This window comes from Ranitomeya imitator, chromosome 2 (assembly GCF_032444005.1).
Source record: "Ranitomeya imitator isolate aRanImi1 chromosome 2, aRanImi1.pri, whole genome shotgun sequence".
Taxonomy (NCBI): Eukaryota; Metazoa; Chordata; class Amphibia; order Anura; family Dendrobatidae; genus Ranitomeya; species Ranitomeya imitator.
This window is the reverse complement of record NC_091283.1, coordinates 677,421,523-677,436,325: the sequence shown is the minus strand read 5'-3', so window position 1 is coordinate 677,436,325 and position 14,803 is coordinate 677,421,523. Positions and strand designations below refer to the sequence as shown.

The following is a 14,803-nucleotide window of genomic DNA, read 5'->3' as shown; positions in this document are numbered from 1 at the left end:
CCTGAGAAACTAGCTAGCCTGAAGATAGAAAATAAGCCTACCTTGCCTCAGAGAAATACCCAAAGGAAAAGGCAGCCCCCACATATAATGACTGTGAGTTAAGATGAAAAAACAAACGTAGAGATGAAATAGATTTAGCAAAGTGAGGCCCAACTTTCTGAACAGAGCGAGGATAGGAAAGGTAACTTTGCGGTCAACACAAAAAAAGCTGGACAGAAAAAAACAGCAAACAAATAGCAAAGAGGAGCTTAGCTATGCAGAGCAGCAGGCCACAGGAACGATCCAGGAGGAAAAAGGTCCAATACTAGAACATTGACTGGAGGCCAGGATCAAAGCACTAGGTGGAGTTAAATAGAGCAGCACCTAACGACTTCACCACATCACCTGAGGAAGGAAACTCAGAAGCCGCAGTACCACTTTCCTCCACCAACGGAAGCTCACAGAGAGAACCAGCCGAAGTACCACTTGTGACCACAGGAGGGAGCTCTGCCACTGAATTCACAACAGTACCCCTCCCCCCCTTGAGGAGGGGTCACCGAACCCTCACCAGAGCTCCCAGGACGACCAGGATGAGCCATATGAAAGGCACAAACAAGATCGGGAGCATGGACATCAGAGGCAAAGACCCAGGAATTATCTTCCTGAGCATAACCCTTCCACTTAACCAGATGCTGGAGTTTCCGCCTTGAAACACGAGAATCCAAAATCTTCTCCACAATATGCTCCAATTCCCCCTCCACCAAAACCGGGGCAGGAGGATCAACAGATGGAACTATAGGTGCCACGTATCTCCGCAACAATGACCTATGGAATACGTTATGTATGGAAAAAGAATCTGGAAGGGTCAGACGAAAAGACACAGGATTAAGAACCTCAGAAATCCTATACGGACCAATAAAACGAGGTTTAAACTTAGGAGTGGAAACCTTCATAGGAATATGACGAGAAGATAACCAAACCAAGTCCCCAACCCGAAGTCGGGGACCCACACAGCGTCTGCGATTAGCGAAACATTGAGCCTTCTCCTGGGACAAAGTCAAATTGTCCACTACATGAGTCCAAATCTGCTGCAACCTGTCCACCACAGTATCCACACCAGGACAGTCCGAAGACTCAACCTGCCCTGAAGAGAAACGAGGATGGAACCCAGAGTTGCAGAAAAACGGTGAAACCAAGGTAGCCGAGCTGGCCCGATTATTAAGGGCGAACTCAGCCAAAGGCAAAAAGGACACCCAGTCATCCTGATCAGCAGAAACAAAGCATCTCAGATATGTTTCCAAGGTCTGATTGGTTCGTTCGGTCTGGCCATTAGTCTGAGGATGGAAAGCCGAGGAAAAAGACAAGTCAATGCCCATCCTACCACAAAAGGCTCGCCAAAACCTCGAAACAAACTGGGAACCTCTGTCAGAAACGATATTCTCTGGAATGCCATGTAAACGAACCACATGCTGGAAAAACAATGGCACCAAATCAGAGGAGGAAGGCAATTTAGACAAAGGTACTAAATGGACCATCTTAGAGAAGCGATCACAGACCACCCAAATGACTGACATCTTTTGAGAGACGGGAAGATCTGAAATAAAATCCATAGAGATATGTGTCCAAGGCCTCTTCGGGACCGGCAAGGGCAAAAGCAACCCACTGGCACAAGAACAGCAGGGCTTAGCCCGAGCACAAATCCCACAGGACTGCACAAAAGTACGCACATCCCGCGACAGAGATGGCCACCAAAAGGATCTAGCCACTAACTCTCTGGTACCAAAGATTCCAGGATGACCAGCCAACACCGAACAATGAACCTCAGAGATAACTATTCGTCCACCTATCAGGGACAAACAGTTTCTCCGCTGGGCAACGATCAGGTTTATTAGCCTGAAATTTTTGCAGCACCCGCCGCAAATCAGGGGAGATGGCAGACACAATTACTCACTCTTTGAGGATACCCGCTGGCTCAGATACACCCGGAGAGTCGGGCACAAAACTCCTAGACAGAGCATCCGCCTTCACATTTTTAGAGCCCGGAAGGTATGAAATCACAAAGTCAAAACGGGCAAAAAACAACGACCAACGAGCTTGTCTAGGATTCAACCGCTTGGCGGACTCGAGATAAGTCAAGTTCTTACGATCAGTCAAGACCACCACGCGATGCTTAGCTCCTTCAAGCCAATGATGCCACTCCTCGAATGCCCACTTCATGGCCAGCAACTCTCGATTGCCCACATCATAATTTCGCTCAGTAGGCGAAAACTTCCTGGAAAAGAAGGCGCATGGTTTCATCACCGAGCAATCAGAACTTCTCTGCGACAAAACAGCCCCTGCTCCAATCTCAGAAGCATCAACCTCGACCTGGAACGGAAGCGAAACATCTGGTTGACACAACACAGGGGCAGAAGAAAAACGACGCTTCAACTCTTGAAAAGCTTCCACCGCAGCAGAAGACCAATTGACCAAATCAGCACCTTTCTTGGTCAAATCGGTCAATGGTTTAGCAATACTAGAAAAATTGCAGATGAAGCGACGATAAAAATTAGCAAAGCCCAGAAATTTTTGCAGACTTTTCAGAGATGTCTGCTGAGTCCAATTATGGATGGCTTGGACCTTAACAGGGTCCATCTCGATAGTAGAAGGGGAAAAGATGAACCCCAAAAATGAAACCTTCTGAACACCAAAGAGACACTTTGATCCCTTCACAAACAAAGAATTAGCACGCAGGACCTGAAACACCGTTCTGACCTGCTTTACATGAGACTCCCAATCATCCGAGAAGATCAAAATGTCATCTAAGTACACAATCAGGAATTTATCCAGGTACTCTCGGAAGATGTCATGCATAAAGGACTGAAACACTGATGGAGCATTGGCAAGTCCGAATGGCATTACAAGATGCTCAAAATGGCCCTCGGGCGTATTAAATGCAGTTTTCCACTCATGGCCTCGCTTAATACGCACAAGATTATACGCACCACGAAGATCTATCTTGGTGAACCAACTAGCCCCCTTAATCCGAGCAAACAAATCAGATAACAATGGCAAGGGGTACTGAAATTTAACCGTGATCTTATTTAGAAGGCGGTAATCTATACAAGGTCTCAGTGAACCATCCTTCTTGGCTACAAAAAAGAACCCTGCTCCTAATGGCGACGATGACGGGCGAATATGCCCCTTCTCCAAAGACTCCTTCACATAACTCCGCATAGCGGCGTGCTCAGGCACAGATAAATTAAACAGTCGACCTTTTGAGAATTTACTACCAGGAATCAAATCGATAGCACAATCACAATCCCTATGCGGAGGTAGGGTATCGGACTTGGGCTCATCAAATAAATCCCGGTAATCAGACAAGAACTCAGGAACCTCAGAAGGGGTGGATGACGAAATAGTCAGAAATGGGACATCACCATGTACCCCCTGACAACCCCAGCTGGACACAGACATGGATTTCCAATCTAATACTGGATTATGGACTTGTAGCCATGGCAACCCCAACACGACTACATCATGCAGATTATGCAACACCAGAAAGCGAATAACCTCCTGATGTGCAGGAGCCATGCACATGGTCAGCTGGGTCCAGTACTGAGGCTTATTCTTGGCCAAAGGCGTAGCATCAATTCCTCTCAATGGAATAGGACACTGCAAGGGCTCCCAGAAAAACCCACAACGCCTAGCATACTCCAAGTCCATCAAATTCAGAGCAGTGCCTGAGTCCACAAATGCCATGACAGAATACGATGACAAAGAGCAGATCAAGGTAACAGACAGAAGAAATTTTGACTGTACCGTACCAATGGTGGCAGACCTAGCGAACCGCTTAGTGCGCTTAGGACAATCAGAGATAGCATGAGTGGAATCACCACAGTAGAAACACAGCCCATTCAGATGTCTGTGTTCTTGCCGTTCAACTCCGGTCAAAGTCCTATCGCACTGCATAGGCTCAGGTAATACCGCCAAATGGTGCACAGATTTACGCTCGCGCAAGCGTCGACCGATCTGAATGGCCAAAGACATAGACTCATTCAGACCAGCAGGCATAGGAAATCCCACCATGACATCCTTAAGGGCTTCAGAGAGACCTTTTCTGAAAATAGCTGCGAGCGCACCTTCATTCCACTGAGTGAGTACGGACCACTTTCTAAATTTCTGACAATATACCTCTATTTCATCCTGACCCTGACACAGAGCCAGCAAATTCTTCTCTGCCTGATCCACAGAATTAGGCTCATCGTACAGCAATCCGAGCACCAGGAAAAATGCATCGATATTACTTAATGCAGGATCTCCTGACGCACGAGAAAATGCCCAGTCCTGAGGGTCGCCACGCGAAAAAGAAATAACGATCCTAACTTGTTGAACTGGGTCACCAGAGGAGCGGGGTTTCAAAGCCAGAAATAGTTTACAATTATTTTTGAAACTCAGAAATTTAGTTCTATCTCCAAAAAACAAATCAGGAATAGGAATTCTCGGTTCTAACATAGAATTCTGAACCACAAAGTCTTGAATACTTTGTACTCTTGCCGTGAGCTGATCCACACATGAAGACAGACCTTTAATGTCCATTGCTACACCTGTGTCCTGAACCACCCAAATGTCTAGGGGAAAAAAAGGCAAAACACAGTGCAAAGAAAAAAAAATGGTCTCAGAACTTCTTTTTTCCCTCTATTGGGAATCATTAGTACTTTTGGCCTCCAGTACTGTTATGAAAGGTAATTCAGTACCACAATGGACATAGAGGTCAGCGCACATACAGTGACCTGGCAATAACCCAAAAAACAAGAACGAGCTCTGAGACGTGGGAACTCTGTTGACCGCAATCCCTAATCCTCTCCAACACACTAAAGGCAGCCGTGGATTGCGCCTAACGCTCCCTATGCAACTCAGCACGGCCTGAGAAACTAGCTAGCCTGAAGATAGAAAATAAGCCTACCTTGCCTCAGAGAAATACCCCAAAGGAAAAGGCAGCCCCCACATATAATGACTGTGAGTTAAGATGAAAAAACAAACGTAGAGATTAAATAGATTTAGCAAAGTGAGGCCCAACTTTCTGAACAGAGCGAGGATAGGAAAGGTAACTTTGCAGTCAACACAAAACCCTACAAAAACCACGCAAAGGGGGCAAAAAGACCCTCCGTACCGAACTAACGGCACGGAGGTACACCCTCTGCGTCCCAGAGCTTCCAGCAAGCAGAAAAAAACAAATTGACAAGCTGGACAGAAAAAAACAGCAAACAAATAGCAAAGAGGAACTTAGCTATGCAGAGCAGCAAGCCACAGGAACGATCCAGGAGGAAACAGGTCCAATACTAGAACATTGACTGGAGCCCAGGATCAAAGCACTAGGTGGAGTTAAATAGAGCAGCACCTAACGACTTCACCACATCACCTGAGGAAGGAAACTCAGAAGCTGCAGTACCACTTTCCTCCACCAACGGAAGCTCACAGAGAGAACCAGCCGAAGTACCACTTGTGACCACAGGAGGGAGCTCTGCCACAGAATTCACAACAGGTAAGGGTAGTGCCAAAGAGCTGCAAGTTCTAAAACAGGAACTGAAGGTGGGATCATGAAATAGGAACCCTGACACATTGGTGGCAGAGCGGTGGGATAATGGAGCATAAGTGATCTGGTTTGAGCAATCATTCCTCTCTCTAAAAACTAGCACAGTTCTTGTGAGTACCCTGCACAAAAGGTTTTGGAGTAGTTGTCTCAGCACTAATAAACACTGAGCTAATTGCTCAGTGTTTATTAGTGCTGAGACAATACGGTATATATAGCTGTTACCCCTCCCCTTCTCTTCATTTCTCTGTCTTATTTTTATTTGGCAATTATGGCTGCAAAAGGAGAGCTCTGGTACACCCAGCAGAAAAAGGAAACTCTGGAATATGTACATTCCAAGGCCGCGACCCCAGGGCAAAACCAAGGACCAAATGGTCGCGGAACTGGTGCAACTTGAAGCGAATCAAGCCCGTTCCTATACCAGGAAAGATATTTGAACAAATTATTAAACATGTATGTAAGAACATAGTTAACATAGTAACATAGTTAGTAAGGCCGAAAAAAGACATTTGTCCATCCAGTTCAGCCTATATTCCATCATAATAAATCCCCAGATCTACGTCCTTCTACAGAACCTAATAATTGTATGATACAATATTGTTCTGCTCCAGGAAGATATCCAGGCCTCTCTTGAACCCCTCGACTGAGTTCGCCATCACCACCTCCTCAGGCAAGCAATTCCAGATTCTCACTGCCCTAACAGTAAAGAATCCTCTTCTATGTTGGTGGAAAAACCTATTCTCCTCCAGACGCAAAGAATGCCCCCTTGTGCCCGTCACCTTCCTTGGTATAAACAAATCCTCAGCAAAGAAGACTGTTCAGAAATGACCGTACAGATAAGCGAGGGGGTGGGGTGTGTCTATATGTAAAATCGTCCTTAACCCTGCTGTTCTGTTCGGGTCATAGTGACCCGGACAGACTTTTTGCGGCCCTGTAGATTTTTTTCTGTAAGTCTCTAAAACTTGAGACTCCTTGACTTTTCCTCATTTGGGGGGACCTACCTATGAGTATTTTTCTTTTTTATTTTTTTCGTTTACTTTTTGCTACACGCAAAAAGTTACACTTGTTGTGTTCGGGTCATAGTGACCCGACATTGTTTTTTTACAGCTGTGAGGCCATATTTTCAGTGAAATAAGGAGTTATAACCTCAGTTGAGTCTATTTATTGCATCTACTATTGTATATCAATTGATTTATTTCCTAAATTATTTCAATGGGGTCGTACACGCGCTCTACCGGGGGTATGCATTGAGATCTGCGCACCATAAAAATGGCTTTATATTGATTATTTTTGGTGCGCAGTCTATTCTAAAATGTAGAGTGCATCCGGAGAGATCACTAGGTGTGCACTACATGTGTATATTATGCGCAGAACGGACTGCTCAGAACACGCTGTCTAAGACGTTTTTTTTTGTAAAGCTGAGCTGTAAAGTCTTGCAAATAATTTTTTTTTGCTAAATAAGTCTGTCTTCCTGGCTTATCTGCTTGTTTTCAGAAGGGTTCTTATCTTCTCTGCTCTTATCAGTACACATATGCTAGCCCAGACATGTTACCTTTCAGTTTCTTTGGAGAGCAGCTGTGTGCTTCTACCCCCATGGCCTCTTCCGACATCAAAAGAAAAAGATGCAGCTATTGCCCTTCTACTTGTGACAACAAGACGAGTATAACATGTTCTGGCTGTAAAACATTTCTATGCAAAAATCATATGTATTGTTTTTCATGGAAGAATCCGTAAATTTATATGATCATGTAAATATATTCACATTGTAATGTTTATTATCTTTAATTTTTTATCACAAAATGTTTGATTTGATTGTTTTGTTTTGTTTCTTTTTTTTTTACAAAATATGTGTAGTTTTCTATTTTCATTTTGCTCATTGGATGGATCTGTTTTTTTCAGAATAAAAACAAAAAAAAGATTTCTAGTTCATTTTTCTTTTTTTTTTTTACTACCAAACATGTTCACAAACAGTATAGTAAGCAAAAAGTATAAAAAAAAATGGAGTTAGAGTGTCTAAAATCAAGGTTTAATAAGCCGGTTCATAGTGGCCCGGAACACTACAAGTGTATAGTAAATGCGAACAAAACAGCAGGGTTAAAACCCATCCTGCGTGATAATATAGGTGAATTTAATGAAAATGTAGAATCCCTGTGGGTGGAGATAAGGGGAGGGGGAAAAATAATAAATTACTGATAGGGGTTTGTTATAAATCTCCAAAAATAATGGAAGCAATGGAGAGTATCCTCGTAAAGCAAATAGATGAAGCTGCGACTCAAGGAGAAGTCATTATTATGGGGGACTTCAACTACCCTGAAATAGATTGGGGAACAGAAACTTGCAGTTCCAGCAAAGGTAATCGGTTTTTGACAACTATGAGAGACAATTACCTTTCATAACTGGTTCAGGACCCAACAAGAAGGGGGGCACTGCTAGACCTAATATTAACCAACATGCCAGACCGCATAGCAAATATAAGGGTTGGGGGTCACTTGGGAAATAGCGATCACAAAATAATAAGTTTTCATGTATCCTTTAAAAAGATGTGTAATAGAGGGGTTACAAGGACAGTAAACTTCAAGAGGGGAAATTTCCAACGGATGAGAGAGGATCTTGGTGCAATTAACTGGGACGATATCCTGAGACACAAAAATACACAAAGAAAATGGGAGACATTTATTAGCATCCTGGATAGGACCTGTGCACAGTATATACCGTATGGGAATAAACATACTAGAAAAAGGAGGAAACCAATATGGCTAAATAGAGCTGTAAGGGGCGCAATAAGTGACAAAAAGAAAGCATTTAGAGAATTAAAGGAAGTAGGTAGTGAGGGGCATTAAACAAATACAAAAAATTAAATTCTGTAAAAAGCAAATCAAGGCAGCAAAGATTGAGACAGAGAGACTCATTGCCAGAGAGAGTAAAAATAATCCCAAACTATTCTTTAACTACATAAATAGTAAGAAACTAAAAAAAATGATAGTGTTGGCCCCCTTAAAAATAGTCTGGGTGAAATGGTGGATGAGGATGAGGAAAAAGCCAATATGCTAAATGACTTTTTTTCATCAGTATTTACACAAGAAAATCCCATGGCCGACAAAATGACTAGTGATAAAAATTCCCAATTAAATGTCACCTGCTTAACCCAGCAGGAAGTGTGGCGGCGTCTAAAAATCACTAAAATTGACAAATCTCCGGGCCCTGATGGGATACACCCTCGACTACTGCAGGAATTAAGTACAGTCATTGATAGACCATTATTTATAATCTTTAAAGACTCCATAATAACAGGGTCTGTACCACAGGACTGGCGTATAGCAAATGTGGTGCCAATATTCAAAAAGGCGACAAAAGCTGAACTCGGAAATTATAGGCCAGTAAGCTTAACCTCTACTGTGGGTAAAATCCTGGAGGGCGTTCTAAGGGATGCTATACTGGAGTATCTGAAGAGGAATAACCTCATGACCCAGTATCAGCATGGGTTACTAGGGACCGTTCATGTCAGACTAATTTTATCAGTTTCTATGAAGAGGTACGTTCCGGACTGGATCAAGGGAACCCAGTGGATGTAGTGTATATGGACTTTTCAAAAGCTTTTGATATGGTGCCACACGAAAGGTTGATACATAAAATGAGAATAATGGGGATAGGGGAAAATATGTGTAAGTGGGTTGAGAGCTGGCTCAGGGATGGGAAACAAAGGGTGGTTATTAATGGAGCACACTCGGACTGGGTAGCGGTTAGCAGTGGGGTACCACAGGGGTCCGTATTAAAAGAGGCATAGATGCTCATGAGGAAAACATAATGTTACCTCTATACAAGTCACTAGTTCGACCACACTTAGACTACTGTGTACAGTTCTGGTCTCCGGTGTTTAAGAAAGACATAGCTGAACTGGAGTGGGTGCAGAGAAGAGCGACCAAGGTTATTAGAGGACTGGGGGGTCTGCAATACCAAGATAGGTTATTACACTTGGGGCTATTTAGTTTGGAAAAACGAAGACTAAGGGATGATCTTATTTTAATGTATAAATATATGAGGGGGCAGTACAAAGACCTTTCTGATGATCTTTTTAGTCATAGACCTGAAACAGGGACAAGGGGGCATACTCTATGTTTGGAGGAAAAAAGGTTTAAGCATAATAACAGATGCTGGTTCTTTACTGTAAGAGCAGTGAGACTATGGAACTCTCTGCCGTATGATATTGTAATGAGTGATTCATTACTTAAATTTAAGAGGGGACTGGATACATTTCTGGAAAAGTATAATGTTGCAGGGTAAATATACTAGATTCCTTGATAGGGCGTTGATCCAGGGAACTAGTCTGATTGCCGTATGTGGAGTCGGGAAGGAATTTTTTTCCCAAATGTGGAGCTTACTATTTGCCACATGGTTTTTTTTTTTTGTTGCCTTCCTCTGGATCAACATGTTAGGGCATGTTGGGTTAGGCTATGGGTTGAACTAGATGGACTTTATAGTCTTTCTTCAACCTTAATAACTATGTAACTTAATCATGAAAAAAACATACTAAATATGTTCCTTAATAATTAAAAACAAGAAAGCAATCTATCTTTAAATTGTCTCTAAAAGACTTTAATTATAAGCAAAAGTTGGGTTCAAACATCAAGGTTATGTTATCCCACACTGTTCAATCCTCACCTGTAGTCAGACAGAGATCTTGTTGTTCTGACCAAATTAACTCTTTAAGCACTTTAGAACAATGGATCAATAATTTTTAACAATCCGTAACGATAGTTTTAAAGCACAAACAGTATTTAGTGAGATGTTGTAGTAATTTGACTAAAAACTGTATGTTCTCCAGTGCTTGTTCAGTCACTACTTTTACCGTTCTAAGCTTCACCTTTTTTTTCACCATTCTTTTTGTGTCTTATTTTTACTTTTTTGTTATAAGGTCCATCAAGCACTATTTCCTCATGAATCAAGGAGACTTTTTTGTCCATTTCATGGATCTCACAGAAGAAGAGCTCAAGAAGACAGTTGAAGACATCATCCCAACTCGACTGGAAGCTTTGTTAGAACTAGCTTTGAGAATGAGTACTGCAAATACAGATCCTTTTAAGGATGATCTAAAGGTATTGTGATCATTTTGAAAGCAAACAGGTATTGTTTAATTTTAGTTATGTTTTCCTGCTAAGCGATCTTAAATAATTTAGCGGACTGTACTAATCCTTGTTCTTTGAATGTAATTCTCTAAGTAGCAATATAAATGACTCATTAGCATGATCATGGGGCAGCTCAGCACCATGGTATTAGCCCTGCTGAATCTGTTCCTAGTTATGCAAAGAAAAAAAAATTACCCCCCTTAGGCTATGTGCACACGTCAGGATTTCAGGCAGAAATTTTCCTGATAAAAACCTGACATTTCTGCCAGAAATCCGCATGAGTTTTTTTTGTGTTTTTTTGCGCGTTTTTGATGCGTTTATTCTTGCGTTTGTTCCAAATGCATAGAATAGCGGGAAAAACGCGAAAAAAATGCAAAATTAATGAACATGCTGCTTTTTTTTACAGCGATGCGTTTTTTTCGCAGAAAAAAACGCATCATGTGCAGAAAAATTGCAGAATGCATTCTAAATGATAGGATGCATATGTCTGCAGTTTCTAATGCGGTTTTATTACGTTTTTATCACGAAAAAAAAGGGAAAAAACCTGAACGTGTGCACATACTTTTATGCAAGACTTTCCCTGCATTCTTTAGAACCCTTTAGTGGGCACCAGACTAATCAGTTTTAGCCTAGTGACTGATGAAGGCAGACCCCCCAAAAAAACATGTTGATACATTGTGATTCTTTTTTTAATATTTTTTTAATCTTGGCTCTTTTGTTCTGTCCTTGAAGAGGATTACATTTCTTTCTGCTGGTCATCTTTACAAAGGGTGATTGACAGCAATGGGCTGTCATGCTGTTCATACCCCTCTATGGTTGCAAAAAGAAAAAAGGCAATTTTGCTTTGTTTTTGTTTTTTTTCTTATAACATACTAGCTATTGAACCCGTTCTACGCCCAGGTGGCGAGCATTTATATTGGTACAGTGGGGCAAAAAAGTATTTAGTCAGTCAGCAATAGTGCAAGTTCCACCACTTAAAAAGATGAGAGGCGTCTGTAATTTACATCATAGGTAGACCTCAACTATGGGAGACAAACTGAGAAAAATAATCCAGAAAATCACAGTCTGTTTTTTTAACAATTTATTTGCATATTATGGTGGAAAATAAGTATTTGGTCAGAAACAAACAATCAAGATTTCTGGCTCTCACAGACCTGTAACTTCTTCTTTAAGAGTCTCCTCTTTCCTCCACTCATTACCTGTAGTAATGGCACCTGTTTAAACTTGTTATCAGTATAAAAAGACACCTTTGCACACCCTCAAACAGTCTGACTCCAAACTCCACTATGGTGAAGACCAAAGAGCTGCCAAAGGACACCAGAAACAAAATTGTAGCCCTGCACCAGGCTGGGAAGACTGAATCTGCAATAGCCAACCAGCTTGGAGTGAAGAAATCAACAGTGGGAGCAATAATTAGAAAATGGAAGACATACAACACCACTGATAATCTCCCTCGATCTGGGGCTCCACGTAAAATCCCACCCCGTGGGGTCAGAATGATCACAAGAACGGTGAGCAAAAATCCCAGAACCACGCGGGGGACCTAGTGAATGAACTGCAGAGAGCTGGGACCAATGTAACAAGGCCTACCATAAGAAACACACTACGCCACCATGGACTCAGATCCTGCAGTGCCAGACGTGTCCCACTGCTTAAGCCAGTACATGTCCGAGCCCGTCTGAAGTTTGCTAGAGAGCATATGGATGATCCAGAGGAGTTTTGGGAGAATGTCGTATGGTCTGATGAAACCAAACTGGAACTGTTTGGTAGAAACACAACTTGTCGTGTTTGGAGGAAAAAGAATACTGAGTTGCATCCATCAAACACCATACCTACTGTAAAGCATGGTGGTGGAAACATCATGCTTTGGGGTTGTTTCTCTGCAAAGGGGCCAGGACGACTTATCCGGGTACATGAAAGAATGAATGGGGCCATGTATCGTGAGATTTTGAGTGCAAACCTCCTTCCATCAGCAAGGGCATTGAAGATAAAACGTGGCTGGGTCTTTCAACATGACAATGATCCAAAGCACACCGCCAGGGCAACGAAGGAGTGGCTTCGTAAGAAGCATTTCAAGGTCCTGGAGTGGCCTAGCCAGTCTCCAGATCTCAACCCTATAGAAAACCTTTGGAGGGAGTTGAAAGTCCGTGTTGCCAAGCGAAAAGCCAAAAACATCACTGCTCTAGAGGAGATCTGCATGGAGGAATGGGCCAACATACCAACAACAGTGTGTGGCAACCTTGTGAAGACTTACAGAAAACGTTTGACCTCTGTCATTGCCAACAAAGGATATATTACAAAGTATTGAGATGAAATTTTGTTTCTGACCAAATACTTATTTTCCACCATAATATGCAAATAAAATGTTAAAAAAAACAGACAATGTGATTTTCTGGATTTTTTTTTCTCAGTTTGTCTCCCATAGTTGAGGTCTACCTATGATGTAAATTACAGACGCCTCTCATCTTTTTAAGTGGTGGAACTTGCACTATTGCTGACTGACTAAATACTTTTTTGCCCCACTGTATATGGTCTCCATCCTGGTATGGGCTGCTCCATCCTGCGTCCCCATCCTGTCATGAGCTGCTCCATCCTGCGCCCCCATCCTGTCATGAGCTGCTCCATCCTGCGCCCCCATCCTGTCATGTGCTGCTCCATCCTGCATCCCCATCCTGCCATGAGCTGCTCCATCCTGCGTCCCCATCCTGTCATGAGCTGCTCCATCCTGCGTCCCCATCCTGTCATGTGCTGCTCCATCCTGCGTCCCCATCCTGTCGTGCTGCTCCATCCTGCGTCCCCATCCTGTCATGTGCTGCTCCATCCTGCGCCCCCATCCTGTCATGTGCGGATCCTGTTCACACGCTACCTGAGTCCTTACCGCCGCCATTGTCTTGGTCCCCCTGCTGCCGGGATCGGCGCCTGCGCAGTCCGCACTTTCCGGCGCCATTCCGGGAGCAGGACCAATAAAATGGCGGAAAGGAATCAGGTGGCATAAGTAACAAATAGCTGTGGCATGAAGTGCCGCAGCTTCATGCCACAGCAATTTGTTACTTGCACCACCTGATTCCTTTCCGCCGCCATTGTCTTGGTCCTCCTGCTGCCGGGATCGGCGCCTGCACAGTACTCGCTTTCCGGCGCCATTTTCTTGAAGACACACTGCCGATTCCGGCAGCAGGAGGACGAAGAAAATGCCAGCAGAAAGGAATGGCGTAAGTAACAAATTGCTATGACATGAAGTGCCACAGCGTAATCAGGGCGCAAATATGTGCACGGTGTCCCCCTGCTCCCGACCCCCTGCTCCCGGCAGTCCGCGCCTTCCGGCGCCTTTTTTTTTTTCCTGACACTCTGTAAAGTAACGCTAGGAGTGTCGCGCCTGCGCAGTCTATAAAGGCTTCGGACAGAGTGACGCTCCCACCGTTATATTATAGATCTCCTTTATAAACCTATAGTAACCCTGTTTTCAATGTGAGGTTTACCAAAGAGGTAACTGTCTGCACCAGAAATAGGGAATCCATAATGCTGCACAGTTGAATTTTTTTCTTCTGATATTTCTACACACTTTTTGTTGGCTTTTTGTAGGACCAAGATTCCATACGGCTGTCATGGTTCCTCCCAGTGGCGTAACTACAAAGTAATGGGCCCCGGTGCAAACTTTCAAATGGGGCCCCCCCACCATGCCAAAATATTTTCCACCCAAATTCACATTTTCCCTTTTCATTTTGCACACTATAGCTTTGTTGCAATGTTGTATAGTCTGACCTATACAATAATACAATACAATTATTAGGTTCTGTAGAAGGACGTAGATCTGGGGATTTATTATGATGGAATATAGGCCTTACTAACTATGTTACTATGACCTCAGTGGCGTAACTATCTGGTGCCCCATTCTGGTATGCATTTTTCCCCGGTTTCCCCCGTTGTTGTGTAATGTATGAAAGAAAATAAACCATTATACTCATCAGGGGCTTACATAGAAGTCATGAGGATCCATATAAGAAGTATAATGCACCCCTATAGTCATCTATATAATATACTGCACAGTTTATAGTCATCCATGTATACATTTTAGTCCATTAAATTGATGATAGCATAGAAACACATTCAATTACAACAGAGGTGTCAAACT

At 43.0% G+C, this 14,803-nt stretch overlaps 1 protein-coding gene across 4 annotated transcripts in view; it reads left to right on the top strand.

The window, feature by feature from the left end:
- Positions 1 to 14,803, top strand: part of TUBGCP2 (tubulin gamma complex component 2) — an 888,554-nt gene that overhangs the window by 440,406 nt on the left and 433,345 nt on the right. For all 4 annotated transcript variants that reach the window (XM_069753054.1, XM_069753055.1, XM_069753056.1 and 1 more), the window contains exon 11: positions 10,464 to 10,644. In XM_069753054.1, coding sequence (XP_069609155.1) covers positions 10,464 to 10,644 — 181 coding nt within the window. The remainder of the gene's footprint in view (positions 1 to 10,463; positions 10,645 to 14,803) is intronic.